At 36.6% G+C, this 27,554-nt stretch overlaps 1 protein-coding gene and 2 pseudogenes across 1 annotated transcript; all 3 read left to right on the forward strand.

The window, feature by feature from the left end:
* Positions 1-5,495: 5,495 nt before the first annotated feature.
* On the forward strand, positions 5,496-15,415 carry LOC114536765. Its single transcript, XM_028558117.1, has 3 exons — positions 5,496-6,473; positions 14,714-15,052; positions 15,353-15,415. Exons 1-3 carry the CDS (start codon positions 5,496-5,498, stop codon positions 15,413-15,415), a joined length of 1,380 nt encoding a protein of 459 aa, XP_028413918.1.
* Positions 15,416-18,043: 2,628 nt separating this feature from the next.
* On the forward strand, positions 18,044-18,118 carry LOC114536780 (annotated as a pseudogene).
* Positions 18,119-21,591: 3,473 nt separating this feature from the next.
* LOC114536781 lies at positions 21,592-21,713 on the forward strand (annotated as a pseudogene).
* Positions 21,714-27,554: the final 5,841 nt, after the last annotated feature.

The following is a 27,554-nucleotide window of genomic DNA, read 5'->3' on the forward strand; positions in this document are numbered from 1 at the left end:
CTATAGTTTGTTGTCGAAATGTGTCAGAAATTAAACGATTAATGCGTTCACATCAACCACAGTTACTGTGCATAAACCAACCACGTGCCCACTAGGCCACTACACTTTGTTGTTGAAATGTGTCATAATTTAAACGATAAATGCATTCACTAAAATCAGTGCGGGACTGCGTTTTCTGGGAACCCCCATGCAAGGGTCCGTGTGTACCAAGAATTAATCATGTATATACATATGAATACAATGGAGCTACTGCATGACTGCGGTTCAGGAAATGGGAATAGAAAATGCCACTCTTTTTCTTAGTATCGGAAGTATTGATAATTTTCTCAGTATCAGCGATATCGAGTATATAGGAAGTACTTAGAATTAGTTTATATTGACCCATCTCTATCGTCTCGTAAAATGTTTGTTTCTGGCGGAAACGAAGTACATATTCCTTGCATACTTTGAAATATTCGCATTAAGCTACAATTTATGATATAAACGTGCCTTTATTCGTTCCATTGAGAAATGTAATGCACAAGACAAAGACTACGTTTTCGGTAAGCATTTGGTTTGCAGACGAACAAATATTTCGAAGATAGAAATAAACTCGACCTCTCTCAGCATCAACGCTCACAAAATTACTCAATGAGCATAAATGAGAATTTCTTTTATCACTAATCCATGTGAAATATATAGAGTCCTATCTTTAGTCAATGGAAAGCCCAAAGGTGGAACACTGAAAATAAGTTCATATTCGAGTAGAAATACTGTCATCGAATCGCTATACGAGGTGATTTAAATATCCCACTCAATCAGTTTGAGTGCGAGTGAGATTTTTGAATACAGGCGTTGACTCGTCTTTCTAGGTACAATTTCCATTAACTAACATTCTAACAACTTCCTCACCTTGATTTGTTGTGCGATATAACCACTTGCGCACTATAGTTTGTTGTCGAAATGTGTCAGAAATTAAACGATAAATGCATTAACATCAGCCACATGCAATTACTGTCCATAAACCAACCACTTGCGCACTACACTTCGTTGTTGAAATGTGTCAGAAATTAAACGATAAATGCATTCACTGAAACCATGCAGTGCGGGACTGTGTTTTCTGGGAACCCCCATGCAAGGGGCATCGTGTACCAAGAATTAATCATGTGTACATATATAAATACAACGGTTCAGAAAATGGGAATGGGAATAGAAAATGTCACTCTATTTCTTAGTATCGGAAGTATTGATACGTTTCTCAGTATCAGCGATATTGAGTAGGAAGTACTTATATTAGTTGTAGTTTATATTGACATATCTCTATCGTCTCGTAAAATGTTTGTTTCTGGCGGAAACGAAGTACATACTCCTTGCATACTTTCAAATATTCGCATTTAGCTACAATTTATGAGATAAACGTGCCTTGATTCGTTCCATTGAGTAATGTAATGCACAACACAAGGACTGTATACGTTTTTGGTAAGCATCCCCGATTGGGAACATGTGGTTTGTAGACGAACCAATATTTCGAGACATAAATAAATTCGACCTCTCTCAGCATCAACGCTCACAAAATTACTCAATGAGCATAACTGAGAATTTCTTTTATCATTGCATGATCCATGTGAAATATATATAGAATCCTATCTTAAGTCAATGGAAAGACCGAAAGTAAAAGACTGATATATATATATATATATATATATATATATATATATATATATATATATATATATATATATATATATATATATTTATGGTATATATATATAAATATATATATATATACAGTAGGAGGCAAAAGTTTGAGTCCAGTGACTGTATTTCATTGTTTTAGCAGCATACATTAATTTTCTACAGAAAACTTTACCGATAAGTGAACTAGAAAAAAGTAATTGAGTAAACAGAAAAATACATGCTGTACAACAACTATGAGATGTTATGATATTCATTTTACGTATGTTAATGTGCAAACATGCATTACATGGTTAATGCTTAGTATCCCTCTTTTTTTCTCTTGAAATGACGTTTATTCTTGCTGGCACAGACTCTATAGGCTTTTTAATGTCGCACGTTCAATACCTTGCCATTATTCGTTGACCACTTCCCTCAAGACATCCTGGCTGGTGGGTCTGTGCCTCGCCCTTTTCCGGTTTAAACGGTCCTACAAGTGCTCCATAGGTTTCAGATCTGGAATTTGAGGTGGAAAGCCATGAGAACGAGATCACCAGAACGAGTTTGCTTCTAAAAGATTTCTGGCACATACAAGATGTGCAGGTGCTTAGGGATTATCTGTAGTTAGACGGGCAATCATCTTTGTACCAGATGAAATTCCATGTCCTTGAAGAATTGGATGATACTTTCCCTTAATTAGGATCCTATTATATCTTTCAATATTGCCAAACCCAGCATGACCGAAGCAGCTAAAAGTTTGCTTGAGTAGGATTTAGTTTCTTCGAACCTCTCCAAGGTTTGTTGCATACCACCTTTTGAAATTCTCGATTTTTCCGCGATTTTACGAGGAATGAATCCTTCAATACTTAATGCAACTATTTTGTCCTTGTGCACCATCACTTTGCCCTTTTTCCCACCCATCTTGGGCAGTGTAAAGGAATGAGAACTTTATTTTGTTATAATTTAGATCAATAGGACCAAAACAGTGTGCAATTAATATGGTTTACACAGTACTGAAACACTAGCACACAGCAAAAAATCATTTTCTTATTTCAAGAAAAAAAAACTCATTTTAAGAAAATTTTCTTAAAATGAGTTCAAATTTTCTTGGGAGAATAATAAGAAAATTTTCTTACTTTTTTTCTTGAGAATTTTTTTCTTAAGAAAATTTTCTCAAAATAAGAAAAGTTGCACACAAATAATTTTTCAGTTTAAGAAAATTTTCTTGAAATTAGTCCAAAATTTCTTATAGAATGTTCATAATGAGAAAAATTTTCTTAAGAAATTTTTCTTAATTTAAGAAATATTTCCAAGAAAATATTTTCTTATAATAAGAAAAGTTAATTCCCAAGAAACCCTAGAAACTCTGACATGATATTTTGTTATAAGTAAGAATGTAATGTAAATTTACTAAAATATTCATGAGTCATAATATAGAATGCACAGCAGACATTAATACATGAGAATTATAGGTCCTACATGATTATTTAGAAATACAGAGAAATGATTATATATAATATTGCACCACGGCTTTGAAGGTTTTGTATTTGTCCAGTGTTTATTTGACATGTTTTTAAATATCAATTATTGCAGTGCAGATCAATTATTGCAAAAGGATTTTTGTGGTGCTTAAAATCAGATGAGACATCATCAGATAAATTTGAGAGTAAATAATTTAAAAATTGGTGTAAAGTAAATCCTAAGTTCACACTTAACTTAAAATAAAACTTTGTAATCATGTTAGGAATTGAGTACATCAAACAAAAAATACTGGTAAATGATAATTTAGCTACTCTGGGGAATTTTAAGCTATTCTTTAGCTATCGCTTGCAATACCGGCATCTTTAAGAAAAACTACTTTGAGACCATTATCAAATACACCCATCCTTCAACCCATTCTACACTGCTTTTCTACCTCCCTATGATAGTTTAAATTCCAATCAATTCACCATGAAACTGCATGTAATTAATTCAAACAATATATAGATAGAGGCCTTATCCAATGAAATCAAATGGTGTTAAATCCAAAAATTGTCCCTAACAAAATATGTATGGGTAAATGTATCTGAAGGCAAAATAGAGAGCTTTGTGATAATTTTAATGATATAGGCAGACTCTGATGCACAATTTATACCCTTTGAAACAGTTGCAACCCTACTGTGGAGAAGCACTGTTACATTTAATAAACCCTCTGGATTTAGTATCAATCTAAAAATACAACTCAACTCTAATCCTACATTTCAAACAAAGACATTAGAAACACTGCCATATGCTGCTCCTTAGTTATATATATATCACAACATTGGACTATTCTATGTTGCTCCTCTGAGGTATTCTAGGCCATAATTGCTGAGGAATTCTAAGGTATTGTTTAGCTAGCCAACTATTTGACTATATAAACAGATAATAACATGGAAAATCATAGCGATGAAGAAAGACCTAAATACAATTCTTGATCTATAATAGGGCTAACGAAGGCTGGCAAAAATAAAGGCTTATACGTTGTATATAATAACACACTCGATCAGCATGTTGGCATATGACATCATGAAACATCAACTCACCTTATGAAATACCACAAATTTCAGCCGATATAGTGTATATTTTCTCACATCCTAAACGTCCATATCTTTATCGGTAATATATAAAGTTAATAACAAGATACAAATGCCATATCCGCCATAAAGAACCATATTTCTTTAATATGCGTTAATAGCGTTATAGGTTGTTTCGTTAAGTATTCAAATTTCCCTCGTGGTCTACGCTCGAAAGGCATAATGGGATAAATGGAATAATCATGCTCTGCGTCAGGCTGGACCATACAATTATCATGCAGTATTAAACCTTTGAATGCTTTGAATTATCTCACGCTTCTGTAAATGAAAACAGCATTTTGCAAACATTATATTATGACTTTGTTCTATTTTAACAGTTCTTGACCGAATATGTCACGCCATGCTTGTAAAGTGCAAGTACGAAAAGCTTTATTGTTGACTAGGGCACTTTACTCATACTGATAATTAGCTAAATTGATAAAATCATCCAATGATCAGAACGAAAAACAATAAAATATGAACCATATAACTCTCTGAAATCAACAAACTTCAACAATGAGGAACATTTGAAACACAAGTAATTTTGAAGTTTACTCTCAGCTGAAATTCTTCAAATTTAATGCGAAGAGCATTTTCTTAGTTTAAGAATATATATTTCTTATAACAAGAAATTGATATCTCAATATTTTCTTAAGAAAACAATTTCTCATTTTAAGAAAAACATTTTCTTATGATAAGAGAGTGATATCTCTGATATTTTCTCGAGAAATAATTTTCTTATTTCAAGAAAATGTTTTCTCAAATTAAGAAGAAAAATATCTTAAGAAAATATTTTTTCAAACTAAAAAAATTATTTCTTGAAACAAGTAAATATTTTCTTAAAACAAGAAAATTCAATTTCTTAAGAAATTCATTTTTTGCTGTGCACGCATGTCTTAACTCGAATACGCTGCCAGGATTTAATACTGGAATTCTACAACGACTGGACTCAGACTTTTGCCCCCTACTGTATATATATATATATATATATATATATATATATATATATATATATATATATATATATATATATATATATATATATATATATATATATATATATATATATATATATATATATATATATATTATATATATATATTTATCACATACTTGTGCCTTTATCAGGGCGATAACAGGGTGACATAAAAACGATATCGTCACTGAGATCGCTTTTTGTCACTGATATCGCTTTTTGTCCCTGATATCGCTTTTTGTCCCGCTGCATTTGCCGCTGTCAAAACAAAGATGGCTGACTCGAGCAGTTCAAGATTTGTTGCAGTTAATGTCGATTGCTTTATAGAAGAGAAAAAGAACGACAACACTAAACGGAAAACAGAAAGCGACCTAAGATTATTTAGACAATACTTAAAACAAGTGCATGATACCGAGGAGGACTTGGAAACAATAGAACCGGAAAGATTGGATGCGTACATGGCCGAATTTTTTGTTGCTGTGCGAAAGCCAAATGGCAGACAGTATGAACCGTTGTCGCTGCGTAGTTTCTTCGCCTCCTTTTGCCGCTATTTAAAGGGAAAACGTTACCCTGAACAGTTAACAGACTCGGCTTTGTTTAATAAGTCAAGAGAAGCTCTTAAAGCCAAACAAAAAGAGCTCAAAAGCTTTGGGAAAGGAAGCAAACCAAATGCAGCCCGTTCGCTTACTGATCAAGAAGTTGATTTACTGCATGAGAGTGGTGAATTTGGTACCCACAGTGCCCGTGCACTTGTCAACATGCTTTGGTGGAATAACACTACTCAGTTTGGTTTGCGAGGTTGCCGAGAAAATCGAGATCTTTGCTGGGGAGACGTAAACCTTAGAAAGGATTCTGCTGGCGTCGAGTTTCTTGAATACACTGAGCGCCAGACAAAAACAAGATCTGGAGAGAATCCCCTGGACTTACGGAAAGTTAAACCCACCATGTGGCCATGTTCTGATCTAAAGCGTGATCCCATTGCAGCCTACAAGAAGTTTGCTGAGGAACGCCCGCCAAAAACTTGTGCCCCAGATTCTCCATTTTACCTTGGCATTGATCATAACAGAAATCCCAAATACTGGTTCACAACACAACCAATGGGCAGAAACACAATCAACAACTTGATGAAAACTATGTGTATGAATGCTGGAATAATTGATGAAGAGCACAAACTCAGTAATCACTCAGCACGTAAAACAATGGTTAAGAAATTGAAGGAAAACCAAATTCCTGATACCGATATTATACAGGTACAATATTTAATATTTTGGTGTTTTATCAGTGTACAAACAACCCAAAGTTTGAGCCCATCCATATCCCAAATTATATAAATATATAGCATTTATGTTGTTCATGCACTGAAAAACTACTAATATGTCTCTCCAATTCAAAATGATATATTACTGAGTTACTATAGTCAAAAAACTAAGTGAAGTTCTCATATTTAAGGTGACCGGTCATAATAATTTATATATATATATATATATATATATATATATATATATTAATATATATATATATATATATAGATTCTCGAGATCTAATTAGAATTGCATATGTTGTGTAATATTGTAGAAATTCCATGCAAATATAATCATATGCAATTCTAATTAGTGAAGTAATAGCTATTATATGGTTTAGTTATACAGGGTGTCCCAAAAAAAACGAAAACTATTTAAATCACCCATAACAATGTAATTGTTAGAGTTTGAATGCCTAAGCACTCTGTTGGGACCCACAAGTATATAAATGTTTGCCATAAGCATTTTTATGCATGCATATGATGCAGTAAAATTTGCTCGTACGCGAAAATGATATTCATTAATAATATTTAAATGTGCATCTCAATCACCATGACCTTCGACATGTCCCCTTTCTCTAGCAACACAAAGCATTTAGCATTTCACTGGGTTGCATTAAATCCCCACGGGTTAAAATTCGTGCACACGGCATTCAAATTTTAACAATGAGTGATTTCAATAGTTTTCGTTTTTTTTGGGACACCCGGTATAAGAAAACATTTTCCGTGTTTCAATACAGTTATACAAACACGCGTGGGAGTTTAGGAGAACGAAAAATAATCTTTGGGCTTGCTTGGTAAAAAAATGAACATCAGTTGAAAAAAAAAATTCTACGTTTCATCTAAACAACAGTTACAGTATGTTCAGGTGAAAAACGATGATGAAATGACATAATATTATGTATGCAAGTATATGTAGTGAAGTAAGTGTAATAGAGCATGTTTTGCATAAATTAGACACATCCGGAAATATGTACCCATTTTGAAAAGTAATATCTCCCGGAATTTTCCTAAAAAATACTACCATAAGTTCTTAACTTATAAAAATCTAAGCTAGTCCGTTCTTTAATTAATGAAAGTTATTTCAATTCGATAGGAAGCTAATTTGAATGAAATGGGTGTACTTTTTTGGGACACCTGGTAGAATATTAACAGGCATCTCCGCAGCGTTCAACACAATTGATCGTGAAATTCTCCAGGAGCATATAGCAAGACGTTTAGAATTTTTTTCTTCTTAACAGGCAACTTGTTAGCAAATGACGATATAATATCAAGTCATGTTGTTCATTCTAAAATTGAATGCTTCTAAAGTGCCTGGAAGAACACACGTGTGTGGCTTACAACTACAGACCTAAATTAGCACATGATGAAATAAATTGTCAAATCAGTAATAGTACTTCAGAAAAAGATGTTAAAGTTTTTGCGAAGGGAGAGTGGACACTTCACCAGGGCATGAAAACATCTTCTGTGAGTACACGAGTTGACTAAAAACGTATATAGCTACTTTTAATTTGTTTTTCGCATGCAACTGTCTAAATATTACATCTGTAAATAAAAAATTGACATTGCTATTGCTAACCATGGGTAAAAAAGAAAAGTTGACATTGTCGAAGCTGCAGCTGTGATATGGCATGTTTGCTCGGTTTTGTTTGATAAGAGCTCCCCATCACTTTTCTCGTACAGAAATATCCATGCACACATAGATAATTTCCCCTTATACATAATTAGCGCTACTGTTTCTTTCAGGTCCATAACGAGAATGGAATAAAATAGATCAGCTATATGGTTATGCATGGTTACCGATTCAATGCAGTGTAAATATAGCATTTTGTAATCCTGCATAAGTAAAGAAAACATTGCAAAATCATGCGCCTGTTCCTAAGAATTGTTCTAATATCTTTCGTCATTTTCAAAATAAATTGAAAAAAGTGATCTCAAACCTGTATATATAATTGAAGGCAACACGATGTTCGAAAATCTCGATTTAATTTTTTTAATTATATAATGTCCCTTTTTATATCTTATCGGCATAATTTAATGTAACCGACATAGGGTCTCGTTGCAGGAATGCTAGATTAATGAACTCTTCGGTGGTATTAATCAAATATTGCATGAACACTTGTTTCAGGGTTGCGAAGAGAATCTATCTCTGGGGAGAACGTTCAAAAACCTCTGTAAAGAACAAGATATCACCTTCGGTAAGATGATATAAATATTCATACTTATAGTATAGAGTATATACCAATCATATATTCATATAATATTTTGCGTATATTATTACGGCATGGTCATCACTAGCTTCAAGTATAGGCAAGCTAATCCAGGTTGTTAATTGTTATCATAATAGTATTAAATGCGAAAGGAGAAGGCAAAGAGGATATGGTAAAATTACAAAGTAGAGTACTCGAATTTCAAGAATCGTAATTTTGCAAATTAACATAACTATATAAGATGTAAAAAGTAAATGACCGCCAATATATAGTGTCATCCCCGGTTTTCTTTTCCAAATGCATGGTGTTGCGAAGCGACTCGACAGAATTTATTGCATGGAATTCATTGCTCTTTATCGAAGTCACTGAAAGAATAGATATGATTCAATGAAATTCTTTAGAATTGCCTTAGGATGAGGTCATTTTTTTATGTGAATTAATGCAGTTCCCTGAATTAGATAAAAGGCTCTTGTGATCTATTACATCAACAAATGTGACCATGTTTCTTCCCCAACTATAAAGAAATGCGAATAGAGATTTAAGTAGAATATAGAACGATTAATAATGGTAATTGCACTGAGTGGAGTGAAATTTGGTGTGAAATCAAACGAGTGATTACAAAATCCAATCACCATGATATATATTTTCTGTTTTAGACTTTTCCATTTATATTTCTTTAGGTAATTCCTGAAGTTTTCATTACTCATGAAAAGTACTTCATATATAATAGCTAGCTACAAAGAAATGTAAGAGAATAAAAATTTCACTCAAAATCTTTGAGATATCATATTCATAAATATATATCGTCATTAATAATGTACTTAAACTTAATTTATTCTGAGTCCGCAGCTGGTGGCTTAGGCCATATAGGTGTATTCGGGGCCTTAACAAATTAAATTAGTTTGTGATTTGATCGTATACCTGGACTTTTCAACAGGAAAAAGTGGTAATTTGAATTTGTTAATTTATTGTTTTAAATACGTTAGCGGTCAATATAAAATAAAAACATCTGTCGTATTTAATTTGTAATGCAATCATAACTTTTTGCATATTTTGATATTTTACCCGCGTGGGAGGTGAGTTTGGGTGAGGAGGTTCGGGTTAACCCAAGCAATGAAATTGCTTTTGCATATTTTAGTTTTTAAATGGGGTAGCAATTAAATTTCATATTTCGTATCGATCTGCGATATATAATTTACATGGAAATACAACAAGATTTTTACCCTTTTCTGGAAATTAAGTTACTCACCTATAGTCATGCAGCGTTATTGGTAAATTATTTTAATTATTAATCAGCATGAAATATAACATCACACGTCTCATACAACTTCCGAAGTTTTTTATGTTACGCCTCGACTGGTTTTTTCGCGCGAATATTTTCAATTGATTTTTTTTTGTCATTAGGAAAACAGAGTTTATATTTGTATATCGTGAAATACATTTGAGAATATTAAAGTTTTGTTTACCACAAAAGAATGCCTTTTTAAAGCTGTGCCGAATTAAAGTGTAAAACCTTCCGACTTCATTTATACACGGTGAATTCAGTCGAAAATTTAGTCTTGTTAACTTTGTTAGCCCGTAAAAAGTCCTGACCACATCCAGTTTCCCTCTACTGTAATTAAAATAATTTATAACTTTCATCACAATTTTGCGAAATTGTGAAAACAGTTATGCAATCCGTTGATAAGTCAAATTTTGGTTTCGACCAACCAAGAGCTTGGTAGTTCACACTGGCGCATGTGTATAACGTAGAAGACCGTCCATGGCGTGAGATATAAGCCAAGGTCTTCAGTTTCAAATACTAATGAAAGGGCTAAGAGAACTAAGATCAATGCATTTTGATTGTCCAAAGCTTGGAGGATATCGTTTTGAACCTTTACCAAAGCTGTTTGAGTGCTGTTGTGTTTCTTGTAACCAGACTGCAGAGATTCACTTAGATTGTTTCTCATGATGTGTTGATTTAATTGAATTGCCACAACTTTTTATAGACACAAATTTAAGGCTTGTGATCAGTCGAAAGCTGGGATATTCATCAGTGTTCATGTTATCTTTCTTCAGATTTGGTTTTAGAGCCGCACATTTTAGGTTTACAGGGAGAGAAGAAGCCTCTAGAGAGTTGTTTATTGTATTCATAATCGGCCATAACAAATCAGTCAAACTTTCCTGCACGATCTTAGAAGGAACAGGATCCAGAACACATGATTTTTAAGCTATTTATTTAATTATGACAGTCAGATCTTTAGTAGATATGGGTAGCAAGGATTCAAATTCACCACATTTCGTTGATTATGATGATTCTATGGTGTTGGTACATACTGCACTCGTGGTATGTGTTAACAAATCATTTCTGATAGCTTCAATTTTATTTTCAAACAAGTCTGAAAAATTATTTGCAAGTTGTTCAGATGAGCTACATGGTGAATATTTTCTTTCTATGACTTCTTGTTCCTGAATTTCAGGAGTATACCATGCATGAAGTATCTGGGCATAATACTTTAAGCTTACTTTTAATGGGTGCATGCGTATTCAGAATTCTGTAACGTTACCAGTGTCTTTTCATATAGGCATCAACAGAAGCAAAAGTGTTAATCGCAGCGTTGCTTTTTTGAGCTGAAGCTGATGTTCTCATATCGGCACAAAACAAATCAAAGTTTGTCGACTTGATGTTCCTGAAGCTTAGAGAATAATATGTTTAGTAAACAGTAACTTACAATTAACTGCGAATTGGTTCGAGATACCAGGATCAATTGCATTTTCGTCCGACAGAAATGTTTCATGTGATCTTTGTTTTAATATTAGATTCAACGTATGACCTTTTTATTGGTGGAACAAGCACACGATTTTTATATTCAAACGAATTAATAAAAATGTTGCACTTTTCGCTGACACATTCTTTATGTCATTAATTAAGAGGACATCTTCACTGTTATGGCTTGTGACCAGTATTTTCAGCACATTAGAGAGTTCATTAAAAAAGGTAGCTTCATTTATTCTGCTCTTCTTTGGCGTAGGAGGACGATTGACAATAATAATTCTCAGTCTTCGATACAGATTTCATAGTCAGATCCATATTATTCGAATAATTGGAACTCTCTAATGCCGGCCTCGTTCCCAGGCTCTTTAAATGAAATAAATATAGGAACACTACACGCTTTTACATAGATCAGTGGCTGAGCGAGCGCGCAAAGAGTTTTGGGGAAGACGCGGGAAAGGAAGCGCCTGGCAAAAAATGCATAAAACATGGCGGCTCACGATTTATGAGTTCACTTCACTGTTGTTTATTATTCAAAAGTGCAAAAGAGGAACTTGTTAAAATATTAATTCCGCCCGAATTTTTAAGAGCGATACACAGAAATATATGCATGGGGAAATTTTATGCACGAATGAGGAGTGTTTAGGTATCGCACTGTTAGGTATCGCACTGTCATCATTTCCAAATAAATAATTTTCAAGCGGGGCAAAAGGCGAATTCATTCGGATTTCTACATGAAGAAGAAACAAGAAAATGTACGGATAAGATATTTGATTATCGTAAAACAAAGGTATGCACCTCTAGATACATTTATTTTAACTCTTATGAAGTTCTAAAATAGATCATTTTGTATTTTTATTAGAATGTGGGAAACGACCCTTGAATATGGCCTTGATAGTATGCTTTTCTCCTCACTGGACAAATCGAGGGAAGCCATCAACAATGACTGCTTTACGTTTACATTTGAATCCTTATTATATTCCACAATTCATTCCAAATCTGGGGCAAATCTGTGCCTTCTTTTATTGCATTGGCCACTTGACAAATTATATGCTAGAATACACTAGCCACTAGGTATAATGCATTAAAAAAGAAATGTGATAAGAGGTTATATATCAAGTTGAATACATATATTACAAAATGCTTACTTACATGCAAACCTATTGGACTTGGATTCAAGTTTCAACAACATGCAGATATAGCGGATGTTTTCCTGGTCTTTTATCAAATGCTGACTAGTAGCATCAGGCTTTAGATGTCTTTGAAAAGGTGTTTTGAAAACACAAATATGTACCATAACCTGTTGGACATAACCCATGAGGTTGCATGTAAATGGCAATAACACAAAGAACACTAAATGTAATTATTGCCTAGCAATCTCTGTAACCCCCTCCTCTGTATCTCTGACAGTGTGCAACACCATACATGAATTATAATTGTAATATGGTATAATATAATTATTATATGGTGTATATATGAATTATATTTTAAATTAAATTTTAATCTCCATGAGTTGTGGTGGTTTATTGACCCAGACATCCAACTGCAAGTGAAGATAGCTTTAGTTGGCTGCTAGACTACATTTAGAGTATTCAAGCAGATATCTCCTGCTGGAGATAACTATATGAAATCGCTGGAAGTTCCTAACTAGCACACAGTCATAAACAAAAAATAGCAATTGTTGCAGGATTTTCATTCTGGTTAAAACGATCTCCTAGATTGTCGAGTTATTTTACACATTACACATTGGTATATTATGGTGAACATGTGTACAGTATTTATTGTTAAACACAGGAACATGTTGGGGCATACAAATGAAAGACATACTGTCAGGCAAATCAGTGTAAATGCCAACTTCAGGCTTGACTGGCAGAGCTGGCCCAGTTAACATGCATAAAAAGTATTTGAAATATACATACTATATCACATTTAAAAACATAAAAACATGCGCATACATATATTTTAATATCAATGGAAAATATACCAGCTTAATGTACTCAGCATATAGAATAAAATTCCAAAGCTTATACCAACTGACTTACTTTGAACATTTTGTCCCCCAAGCGACGATAAATCCAAATCATCATAACTTGAAGGTGCTATTGTAAGGATAATTTTATAATCAGAATATGATAACGGTCGATGGATATTATTATTAGCATATCTAAGAATAACACGAAAGATTCACTGACAGTCTACTCTAAAAACGTACTAAATATTATATAAAATGCAACCAAATTCTATAAAAAATATTACCGTCAAACGAGAACTTCTTTAACGATTGCTCCAGGTCATCCATATGGCCACAAACCACCAAAAACGCAAGAATGCACGAGTAAAACGCCAAAAAAATATATGCATTTTCTGCCAGGCGCTCCATTTCTCCGTCGCATCTTCCCCAAAATTCCTTGCGCGCTCGCTCCTCTTAGCCACTGATCTATGTAAAAGCCTGTAGTGTTCCTATATTTATTTTATTTAAAGCGCCTCGGAACGAGGCTGCTCTAATGCTAAAATATCCAATTTGTTAATAACTGCCCAGTCCAAACATATTTATTTGGAAGACGCATTTGGGTAAATTCAATTCCAGATGTTTACAAAACAAAAAAATGAACAAAAAAATTAACAAATCTCAAACTCAAAACATGAAAAACCAGCACATGCCTATATTTCGCAATTTATAGTTTGAATTTGAACCTCCCCGTTCGGAAACACTCGATCTCATGCAAGGGCGGATCTAGGGGTAGTCACACTGATCACGCGAGTAACGTAAAAATTTCGAACTAATTAAACGCAGTGAAATTATTATATTTTTAGATCGCAGTCCTGTTGTAAATTGGTACTGTCGCATAGTAATTTGTGCGCTCATTAAAAGATATTGGTCATATTTTGGTCTATTATCAATATTAGTAAAATCAAGTGTTTGATCACGAATCTGCTCTTATTTCTTATCCAAACCTTTTCCTTCTTGAGTTATTGAATGGAATATTTAAGTAGGTCGCCATCTTGAATGGATTCTCAAACTCATTATCTTTTCATCACGTGACCGCGTGACGTCAAGAGCAGGTGAAGGAGTACTCAAGTCAAATAATTTTTTATGGAAGCGGTCAGTGTTCTCAATACTTTTGCTCTGTTAGTGATATTTCGGCTTCTGAAATAGAAGATATACACAAAAACCAAATAGAGGAGGTACTACCCTACCCAATATTAGCCTGAACCGGGGTATACAAGCGTGACAAAGGCGACTCGGATAGCTCTGAAAGCGACATAATTTCAGACCCAGATGAGGAAGTTGACCATGCCTTCGAAGCGGAACATGCTTGGCGCCTTCAAAGCTTAGAGTGGTGTAAATGTGGCCATTGCACGCTCAAACCAAAAGCCATCGAATTTTTTTGTTGCCATGAGAAGGCACTAGAATATGACGAGTACGACAATTTGCTAAATGAAGCAGAAGCGAATGGAAAAAGATGCCTGACAGCACATGGTGATTTCCAAGCAAATATGCTTTCGGAAAGCGTGTTAGAAATAGACGTTTTCCTATACCTCGAAGATACTGGCCTCTGGATGACAGTGATTTGGATAAAATACATAAATTGTACAGACTAGTTGCATACCAACGATGTTCGCATTAGATATTCCAAATTTTTGGGAGAATTAAAGAAGAGAAGGCCGTTTACTGCGTGTGTTTACACGAAAATTCAAGAACAGTTTTCCTCACATGATTGAGTTTATACTCATTTCAAATACGCAAAAAAGTCAAAACGCTAAGTAAATGTTAGAAATATAATTTATTTATGTTACAACCCATATAATTCTATAGCCTAATTCCTTATTTAATTATCTATATTTGTTGATATTTTATTATTTTAGAAACCAGCTGGAAGATTTACAGCCTCTTCCAATGAAAAACCAACACAAATATTAATGAAATAAATACAATATTTACATAATATACATCTATAATCTATTGTACAGATAAGATTATTTTTAGCCCAAGAAGAGCCAAGCAGGCAGTAAATGTATCACCACCCTACTACGGTCAGACCAATCAACTAACTAAAAATGGACAATAATAATTATTATGTTCACTCACGATGCTTACACTTGTCTACTTTGCATTTACAATTAGTATCACACATTAGATCATCAGCCCTGCAACTACATTTTTAGTGGCACATTTTCCTTTACATACACAAGGTGTGTGATTTGGACTATGGTCTTTACTTACAGGTAAAGCTGGCTTAGAAAATCGCGACTTTCTGCTGTCCACCACTTGCTGTTTAGATGGCCCTTCCTTTCCGCCCAAGTACTTTTGCACCAGAGATTGTGGCTCGACTGGCAACACCTTCTCTGCATGAGCTTTAGTTTTCTTCAAAGTACTGTATTTGACTCTATTTTGTACAACTTGACTCATTATAAAATCTATGTATCCTGCAAAAATTATGTGGGGGTGAGTAAAAACAAAGTTTTGTTTCACATCTGTTTTTAAGATTTACGGAGTAATCTTCAGTCAGAGTAATTTTGATTTTGAAAACAGAACTGGAGGAAAACCTTGATTTTATAACATCTTATTTATATATTAGAGTTGCGGGCATTTACATTTTCTACATTTGTTATTTGTTAGTTCATTTATTATAACAATATATTTCATATTTTGCGTGGGATTATAGATAAGATGAAGAGTATTAATGATATATAGTATTAATTGACTCGATTTTAATATACAAATTAATTTTTACCATAAGCAGGCTTCTCTTTCAATGGTTTGGCAACAGCTTTTTTGCCTTTAAAAGCTTTTGGAAAAACAATTGCCCATTGAGCAGTGCCGTCAGCTTTTGTTGCTTGTTTACGCTTGCTGTTTTCGTTATAATGTAGATTTGCACAGAATAACCTAATAAAACACATAGTTCATAAAATGAGTAGGATTACAACCTGTCAAATTAGAGAACTCAAATAGGTTTCCCACCTACCGTGCACTCAATGAATTATAAGAATGATAGGTATTCTTTGAAGCAAGAAGATTATCCAGTGCATGCCTGGCCTCCAACCCTGATGTTTGATGATACTGGGACAATTTCCTGATTGCCGCAATGAGACGCGGTCTTGTCAGTACCTCTGCCAGCTTTTTGTAGGCTGCAGACCCTATAAGACACATCAATATTGATACCCTGAAAATGCATCCTTGGGGCTTTCTATCACATACAGTACAACCCTTCATCTTATGGCTAAAGTAAATATCAGTAACAAAAATATATAAACAGCAAACCTGGTTGAAGCCAGGCTCTTTCAATCACATCATGTTCACATTCCATGAAGATCACATGCCCTTCATGTTCATGTATGTTGGCAATGTGATTGATGATACTGCGCTATTTCTCCTCTCGCTCATCAGCAGTTTCACTGGAGTTCCAAACCTAGTAGATGTGGTTATAATTGACTATAATTATAAGTAAAAGTAATGAAATTATGAGTTTACATAATAGGGTTACCTCAGACTGCTGGGTCGTAACTACCTTAACACATTGGTGGCATTTGGACAATAATAATCACATACATGTGCTGTACTTTGGTTGTAACTTTGTGTAATCCTGTATATTTTAGGAGAATCATGAAGGGCATAGCTTGGTTAGGAAATGATCCAGCTTGTTGCTATAAGTATTTGTTTGCCAAAACATGGTGAATCACTATCTTTTTAATCATTGGGCTGGGCCCCAATGGTGGAATTTTTACAACCCCTATAATTATGTATTTTGAGCAAAAAGGCGGAACAACCAAAATACATGCACAGATAGAAAGCATAAGTTACTCACATGAATGTATGGCCCAATCGATTTTGAATTTTCTTTTCTTTGCAAGCTTTGTCAATCTTTTCTTAATTCTCTCTTATGGTTTTCTTATTAATATAAGAGTGTATTATACCACAACCTATTTTGACACTACCTAAACTGTTTCACATGCCATAATGTAACTCAAAGATCATGAGCAATAATTGCTCCTTGCCTGATTTCCCCTCTGATAATGCTATAATTATGGTTCTATATTTTATTTATTTTTTGCTACATCATGCCACACATTATATAAAAAATTTATACGCAAGTTATAAATTTGCGGTTAATGGAGTAATATGTTCTAGAAGGTCCTATTTCACCCTACATATGGACCATCTCTGGCCTAGCTGTCATAGTTATCGCATGCACTAATTTTAGCCCGGGCAAGGTCAAGGCCTCAATAGAACAAGGCAGTCTTTACCAGGCATGTTAATAGTTATAAAGTCCAAAATCTGAACGAACTCTGGCATCTTAGCATGTGAACAACGTATGCAAACTTGTGTTACGGCCAATCGAATCTCCCCTGACGGTCTTTCCCTTCACGTGGACTTGAACAATGGCCCCCTTTTTTCTGCAAGGATCTTGCCTGCTCCCCATGCATGCATTGGTCATTCGCAAGACCTCAGCCAATGCGTCCACAACGCCGGTCAAATATTTAAAGGTCTCTATCGAAAGGCAGTAATACATATATCTGCGTTTCAAAAGTAACTATAAACAAAAACTACAAAAATAAGTGCTGCTCCGGCAGCACATATACTAAAATTGGAACGATACAGAGAAGATTAGCATGGCCCCTGCGCAAAAGATGGGGCGCAATGTTCTCTGTCAGGGATAACCCGCAAGATGCAGGAAAAGGGCTTTTCCTTGACAACGGGGAATTCCCCCAAAAAGCGGGAAATTTGAATATAATGGTCGAGGTACTCCAGCTGTTGGGCTCCTGGATCCATCTCTTCATCGTCGTTCGTTGCATTTTCCAGCACTTTTCCAGTCTGACCGAACAGATACTCCACGCCAATTAGCTCACCAGTGTATACGCCTACCTCCGTTTCATTCTTAATTTTTTTTCCGAAAAGGGAAACACTCAAATTGTTGGCGGCTTTCAACAGCGATCCGGTATAGGAGTCGGGACCAGGGGTGTCACCAGAGACAGCAGCACTTTTCACTCGATCCGCATTCCACCTTGCCAAACCTTCCAAAAGGTAGGCTTGGAAATGCAGAGCACTTGCACTGGTACCTGAAGAAATAAAAATCATGAAATGAACTCGCCGTAGAGTTGGTGTGACTCTGTGGTGCAACAGGTGGCGAAACGTCTCATGAAATGCCAAATATCGAGGCGCACGATCAGGTCGTTCCAATGGTAAAACAGCTCATGTACCTTGACACCACTGCCACCACAGCAATCCCTGTCAACATACAGAGCAACAGGAGGAGGAACATCGGCAACGGAATACCTTCTCATCAGCCCTTTTGCCATCTCAGCCAAGCCAACGCCTTCGATCGCAGTCAAGACACTCATCAGTACTTCACCCCTCTCGTTGCCAACGTTCGTCACCCACGAAGCTGTGCTCGAACTGTGACCAGCCAATTTCTTCACAATTTTCTTGGTAGAATCCATTTTCAAAATGGTACCGAAGGTGGAAGTGATGGAAGCTTTGATGTGATCCACCCTGTTCATGATGTCCTGCACATAAACAGTCAGGAACCACTTATATTTAGGCACATCGATGAACTTAGGTGGCTCTTCAAAGCTATGGGCTACGACAAGTTGACTCTTCATGGCTTTTCGAAAATAATTGCACTCTGTCATGTACTGGGTGGATTTCACAAGGTACCTCTCGCTATGCTGCTCTGAAATCTTCTTCTGCAACACGGTGGAACTGTTGCCAAGTGTTCTTTGTCGCAACATCCTGATGACTTTAACATCGCAGGCATATTGATAGGTAATAAGGACAGGAAACTGCAGTCGATGACCAGGGTCTAGCTGTTGCACAAGTGCAGGACTCCAACTGATCACCTTCTTCTTGCAAGACCGGCACTCTAGGTACTCTGATGCCAAGTTGTATCTTTCATCCACATCCAAGACTTGACGAACCCTTGGATATATCCCAGCACTCGTCAGCTCTTTCTTCTCACAACCAGGATGTGGACAACACAGCTTTACCTTCCACAGCTTCCTAGGCATCCAAAGCAACAGGCGTTGGGCAAAATACTTACTCGGAAGAGGTGGTTGGTTTGCAATAAGGGGAGGTTGGGGTGGATACCACCACAGTTTGTTCACTCTAAAATATATAAAAAATAATATAAAATAATAAATATATTTTCTTGGTGAACTACATAACCTGAGCATGTCTTGTTACCTGCTGAAATCTAGTTCAGCTTTACCAGTTTTTGCACTTTTCTTGAACAGTGCCTGTGACACCCACATGTGGTCTGCTTTTGGGAGAGTTTTCACCCATCCATCAGGCAAAAACACTGAAAAATATTATTTGAAATTATTTCCCATATACACTGAATGATAATAGTATGATAAGTTACATGTTGAAATGAGTAAGTGCCTTAAAATACCTCCAGTGCTACTACTTTCTTGCAAATTACTGCTTCTGCTTTGCACCTCTGTTCTCTCTACTAACACATTCACAGAAATATATTTATGCAATGATTAACATACATAGATTATTAAGGGAAGATGCACTGTACGTCATTCAGGCTTTTCGAATTACCACACAGAATATATATGAATATCATACTATTTATATTAACACCAACTACCTTGAGTGCAGGTTGATCCACTAGTCTTTGAAGTTGCGATGCTCCCACTATAAGTTTCCTCTAGCAACACAATATAACCACAACATTATTATTAAAAATATTTAACGCAGGAACGAACAACAATAACATTTTAATACAAGTGTCCTATATAAAGTTATAAAATTTCACATGAAAGATTTCACATTTTGGTTTGACCCCACCAGGATTTGAACCTGGAAATCTCAGTGAGATGCCCGCCTTTGGGCTATAGGATCATTTTCATCACTTGTAAGTGAACTCCATAAAATGCCAACTTACCAATACTTTCGACCATTTTACATAGTTCCTCATCACCAATATCTGGCAGGGCAGGCACAATATCAGGCGTAGAAGGTGGTGGTCTCTTACTCCGTACTGTTGGCAGGGTAGGTTTAAAAGTAGTGGCACCTTGCTTTGCAACTTTAGCTGCTATCACGCTGGTGTGTCCCGAAAGAACTCTGCTAGCGAGGGTGGAAACTTGTCTTGGTTTACTTGCACTTGGTTCTTGGCTTTTCTTTTGCTTCTCCTCCGACTCTTTCTTTTTCAAGGCTACAACCTCTCGACCCTCAGGGAAAGACTCAACATATTTTTTGAAAGCTCCCTTGTTTTGGCTTATTGCTGCTGTTGTGGTCGTCTCCCCTCTCATTGAGTAAACAAGCCAGCCAACATATCCCAAAGCATTTTCTAACATCCAACGAAATGTCTGTCCCCGAAACACACCGAATTGAACGATGTACTCGCCCAGTACGTCCAATTCATCATCGACTTTCCCATTTCTACTTTTTACGGCCTGAATAGCACGTTTTTTGACCTAAAAGAAATATGCGATTGATATATTTTTAACATACATATACATACTACATGGTATTTATACTATATACATACTACAGCGAAATACCAGCGTTAAATTTCAAAACAAATCTATCGGTTTCAACGAAAAGTTCAAGGTTAACAAATATTGCCTCGTCAGCAAGCGCAAAATCATTTAAATGCGATAAATTCTTACGATGGATTGTAAATACAATATGTAAATAGAGCAGCGAGCGCCATGTTAATATTAGCTATAATCACAGCAATAAACCGATGTGATATTCGACGTCGCGATCGATATTTTACCCGTGTTACAGCCATATCAGTTAACTTAACAACATAAATATACCCTTACCTCCTCAACGCTTTCGCTTGGCCCTCTAGCCTTCGGTTTTTGCTTTAGTTCTAAAGCCTCCTTCGAGTAGCGAAGCACCAACGCGCCATTGGAAAATCGAGGAAAATTCGGCGATCGAATCATACTAAAAGCTCAAAGACCAGCCAAATACGTTTAGATAAAACTATTTGACAACGACTGACACAAAGAACTCGTTTGTTGTCCGAATAACGATCAGAAATTTCGAAAAAAACTCGCCGATAATATGCTCACTCCTATAGCAATGCCCCCTTGACAACGACAGCGAAGGCAGCCTTAGCAACCAAGCTTGTGGAAACTTGGAACAACGAAGCCACCTGATTGGCCAAATGTTGGAACAACGAAAGGATGTGATTGGCCGAATCAACCTCGAATCTTAGCATGGCCCCTGCGCAAGGATGACACGCAAATTCGTGAAGCGTTCCAAATTTTTCACTGTTCCAATTTACATCAGGTGTCCCACTTACACGTGTAACCCTAACATCGCATCTACGTCATCTACTTCAAGGGCAAGGACTGGCCGAAAACCTCTACGCCTCTCATAGTTTCAGGATCGGAGCTGCTACAGCTGCGGGCTCAGCCGGCCTACCCTCCTGGCTCATCAAAACGCTAGGACGTTGGTCTTCAGACTGTTACGAGAGATACATTAGAACTCCAAAGGACGTCTTAGCTTCCGTTCCATACAAACTAACTGCAAGTACCAAACATTAAAAATTTTGTTTTAATATCTACCTTTTAAACTCAATCATTATGCTTCCTTGCTGTATAGTCCGTATAACACCAGTCCCCTATTTGTGTGTATGTGGATCCTTCCTGCAAACTCATAGCCTGCCGTATGTTTTGTTCTGTCATGCTACCACGGCAACTGCACGATATCTTCGAATCTGTTTGTTCAAGGACCCACATACACACAATTGCCGGCCACCTTTGCAAGATTGTGTCTTAAAGACATTTTAGGGTGGCCCTCTCTGCTGTCGAAAGACAGGACTCTAATTCGGCTACTTCCCGTGCCGGAAATGGCGGTTTGCACTTTGTGCAGACCGCCATTAATGGCAGGAAGTGCTGTCCTTCTGGACAACACCTCACCACGTGAAGTGCATTTGTACAGGTCATTTTGGTCGAAAACGCGACCTGATGACCTGACCTAGAGACTCGATGGGTCAGTCAGACAATATTTGAGTCGAGCTGACTGACCTGAACAGGGGTCCGCCTGTTCCCCTGTTATCTAGAGGTCCGCCTGTTCCTCTAGAAAAACCTATAGTTTTTGCATGCTCTGTCGGGTTTTGAGTGCCCTTACTGTCTCAGTATAACTAATGGTGGTCCCTAGATCATCAGGTCTCAACTCACTGAACAACATGCACAGAGCTGGCTCACACCCTCTGCAACTTAGAGGTCCTCCTGTTCCTCTAGGAAAAACTTAGGTTAATTAGAGCCTCTAGACCTTTTTTCGAGCGCTTCCTGCCCAAATTATATGCCACAAAAATGTCTCATTGTGTTGTTCCTTTGCTAAGTTGCAAGACGTTCAAAATCCTTATAAAGAATCTCAACATATAAACTACATTAAAGCAATGTTTAACTTGCGGTCGTTCATTTGCCATATAGGTAGACACTTGCCCATAGCGATCTGTCACCAGTTTTGAAACACTAGTACTAGTACCATTTTCTTCTAAATACTTTAGGTGCCGCTTCAGTGACTCCAACTCCATTGCGTTAGAGTTCTTTACCTCAGTAGACTGTTGAAAAACACATACAACTGTTTAGAACATATTTGGTGTAAATATGCAATTTAGGAAAGTGCAATAACCTTAAAAACTGTATACACAATGCTCGGAAAAAAAGGAGCAAAATACAGTTTGTGTAGGTGTGTTACAGAAATTTAACATCTGATGATATTGATATTATATCATATATATAACAAATATTATATACTTTTAATATATTATACCATATTTAATATTGGTTGATGGTTACAATATAATACAGAAATAATGATCCATAAGTAATTATGGATAATTATTTCTATATTATAGACAATAAATCATAGTTACATGCTGTACCTTGATTACTTGTGTACTCAAGATGATGTTTCTTTCGGCATCCAATATGCTCCCTGAACCCAAAAGACCACTATATGTCCAGGACTGTCGACCCGCATGTCATATACAACAATGACAGATTTGTTTGCGACTTCAGCCAGCCTAGACGATTGTTCTTTTTGTTAAACGTCGTAGACTGTAGCGACGACATGGTACCTGAAAATTCTGGAGAACTCTCGCTGTTTCACATTTGGGATTTTCAGTGCTTGAAACAAACGCAACACCTTAGACACCTCCATCCCAGTTGTTAGAATACCTGATGCCAGCAGCAAATGGAATACAGGCATACCATGCACAGTTGGACCGGTGACCCACACAAAACAATGGCGGCTTTCCTTCAGGCATTGGCTGCTAATTGTACACAATGATCCCCGTTGTTTTTCCACCGTGACAATACATTCACCGTTACATATGTAACAGGTGCCAAACACATCCAACACACTGTCCTCAAACACCACAAACTTCATTTGCTGTTCTGGGGGTTTTCCCCGCTGTAAGATGACATTGACAGTTGACTCTTCTTCCTCAAAACTATCCTGGCTATCTGATGGTTGATTTTCACTGTCCACATACATAGGGTCCTGTTCAACCGACTTATCACTGCCACTGCTCACTTCTACTTCGCTTTCGGGCTCGGTGATAGTTGCGCCACTAGTTGTTGTCACACTTTGGGGTTTCCCCAGCTTCGCCTCTGTCGTTTCGGTTTCCGTTGACAAACATTCTTGTTGCTTCTCGTCAAAGAAACGGGATGTCGCGTTGATGACAGTTTGGGTCTTTATCGATCGCAATTGTGGTCTGGTTTGCGTTGATTTTGACCTGACTGGTTGTTGAAGCTTTGCAAGCGTGCTTGGAATTTACCCTATTGATCCAGTTCTGGTCGATGCTTCGTGTTCCTCTACTTCAGGTGACGGCGGAATTTGAGCTTCGCCTTTAATTTCAATGCTCTCGCCAGCCTTGGAGCATCCCGCTTCTTCTTGTTCGATTTCGACGCCACGTATAAGAGTGTCAATATTTTATAAAATATATAGTCAACTTTACACATTGCGATATACTATAGTTAATACTCCCTTGACAAATACCGTATGATACGAATGAATATAATATATTCATCAGTATCATCTATATGTCACTATGAATATTTTGCGCGATCAAAGTACCTTTTCTCGTTGTCTTCTCACACTGGCGGCTCTTGATTTTTCCGTGGCGACCTCTACAGCGCTAGAAACTGCAGCGAACATCCTGGTTCATACGCGTCTTCCTCAAAATGCGTTGAGCATATTCTTGTGCACGATGAAGGTCGGAACGCTTTTCGCTTGCAAAATTCTATCCACACTTTTCGTCTTTGCTTTTGCGTCGTTGATGTTCCGGACGGAAAGGTGAAAAAGTGCGTTGGAGGGTCCGTTTGTTTCTTGCTATCGCTGTTACAGCCGTAGACTGGACAATACATGTCTCGTCGAGAGGTGCGTGCCAAGTGAAGTGAGTAACCACATGAGTATGCCTTATTATTGAGCATGCGCGGGGAAGATGTTTAGATCCAGGGAGGCCGACAATAACAACGAAGTATCGTACCGCAAATCGGAACGGAAGTTAAACATGTTGTACTATTTTGCTCAATGCCTGTGATAGGTGATACCGTCCATACCGAAGTCATTCTTAGCCGCCAAGAAAAGACCGAACATCTGAGGTATTCGACACGTTGCGGTTCCGTTAAACACGTTTCATTACAACAATAACGTTGTCTGATACCTGTAGCCGAGCACCATAAAGAGCAGTATTGTCCAGTCTTTACAAAGTTATACGCACAGAGAGTAAACTTGCTTTGTATTTTTTGGCGCAAATCATGTTTACTTTGTTACCTGCTGTTGACGTCATCAATTAATTTCGCATAATTCACTTTCTTCAAGATGGCGGCCTACTTAAATATTCCCCATTCAATAACTCAAGAAGCAAAAGTTTTGGATAAAAAATAAGAGCAGATTCGTGATCAGGGCACTCGATTTTACTAACCTTGATAATAAACCAAAATATGACCAATGTCCTTTAAATTAAATAAACACTGATCTCTATCGATTTCCTCGCTCCTGAATGCAAACTTGCTCAATCTTTTTCATTCGTTTCTATGAAGACAAAAATTCTGCCCGTTCTGGAGGTTTGGTCTGCTCGTTTTGGAGGTTGGTTAGGGTGTTTCTCATCAATCTGATTGGCCCATTCGGTAGTTTCCATGGAGACAAAAATTCTGCTCGTTCTGGAGGTTTGGTCTGCTCGTTCTGGAGGTGTTTTTATCCACAAAAGGTCCCTTTGTAAACTTTCTACATTTTTATGTGTCCTAGGGATGTTAGCAGACTAGCCTGGCATCGATTGAAACTGGGATTTTTCCTGTATTATCTTTCGTATGAAAATAATTATATCGAATCAGCTAGTAAACTGTAAAATATAACTAATTTCATCAATCTATAGGGGTGGGTGCGAACATTTTTCTTACTTCGTATATGTAGCATTGACCTGCGAAAATCCAGATCCGCCCCTGTTTGTTATCTACGATATAAAATCATGAACAAGTCATATCTTGTTTTTTAACGATCTTACATTCAGCATGCTAAAATGTATCGCTAGGCTTCTTTAGAGGGCTGAGCCATGGGTGTACAAGCAATTGAAATCAAGTTGTTTCGCTAACGTTGTTCCTTATTAATATTCAGATATTCAGCAAATTCAGCTTTGCCGTATGTGTTTCACGTTCGCCGTATAAATTTTAATGCTTGAACGGCTGAGGGTGTGTGCAGTCGTTCAAGCTTTAATTTTTATACTGACGGCGAACGTGAAACATATACGGCAAAGCTGAATTTGCTGCTTTTCTAAATACATCGGAAATAGTCTTTTGCTTTCTTACATTACTGCTGAACATCACAAGTTTTATGTAGAACGTTTGTAATTTAGGCTTAGCGAAATTACCGCACACTTAAAGATAGTGGAGTTAAAACACACACAGACTCTTCCGCGCGTTCCCTTCCCTCGCCTTCGCGACCTCGCTACGCTCGGTCACTCAAGCTCGCGTGTGGGTTTAAAGAGTCGACTTGTAGCAAGTCTAGTGTTTGCCGTAAACGTCAAGCTAAAAGTCTCTAATGTCCTTCCAATCGATGTAATGGAAATGTTCAAATAATAAGCAAAACTTATAAAGCAAGTCACTCGTAAAAGCCGGGTAACTCGCTTAGTAATGCCAACTCATGTAATTATAGACAAATAATTCATTGCATTACTTAATTCGCTTTCCAATTTCGCCGGGAGAAGTCTCGACCAATCGCACACGCGTACTATAAATGTGATGTTATAAAGCCATGGAAAACCTTAGAAAGTCATGCAAATCATTACTTATCTATGAAATATATTACCAAGTTGGAAACATAGGCTTATAAAGGCCTGATATTATTTGCGAGTTTACCCTAGACTAAAATAAAAATGCTCAAATTCGAGTATAATTTTATTAGCATACTGAGTTGGCAAATAAGTTGCCATATAACAGGCTTTTTACATACACGGAAAAGACTGTAACAGCAGAAACGTGGAATCTTGAAATTGTAGTAAAGAGTATTATATCTATTTATATGCATTGAACGCATCTCTGGTCAATAAAGGGTACATTTATAACGCTGGCTGCAATCCCGCGTGTACATACCTGTCGTTTTACAATACAATACAAACTTTTTTTATTGTGTTCCCAAGCAGGGTTTTTCAACACTAATTTACAATGAATAAGATGTTGATTAATCTATTCAAAGATGAATTTCCCGTGCCTAATATGAATTTCGTTATTAATGTGAGAGAGATGATACCCTTATCTTCTCCGCTTCCTTGAATATACAATCCATTGTTATATGGTTTGTTGTTTTTTGAATAAGGACGTGATTTTCGTCAGATCTTTTCCGCAAAATGGTGCCAAGGTAAAACTCCCTGGTTCAGTGGCGTCACCGGCATCGATAAGTGGGGTGGACATATTCATATATTCATGTTCAAAGTCCGTTAAGACAATCAATTTGAATAGAAACGAATAAGTCCCCCCCACTTATCATGCTGGCAACGCCACTGCCCTGGTTTGCAAATTATTTCGATACCATTGTGTGCACGAGAGCCTCTGTTTAATGATTAATTATCCATCTTCTGTAATCACTGTCAAATACTTCAAT

The sequence above is a fragment of the Dendronephthya gigantea genome, unplaced genomic scaffold, assembly GCF_004324835.1.
Source record: "Dendronephthya gigantea isolate DGI-Jeju-01 unplaced genomic scaffold, DenGig_1.0 000144F, whole genome shotgun sequence".
NCBI lineage: Eukaryota > Metazoa > Cnidaria > Anthozoa > Malacalcyonacea > Nephtheidae > Dendronephthya > Dendronephthya gigantea.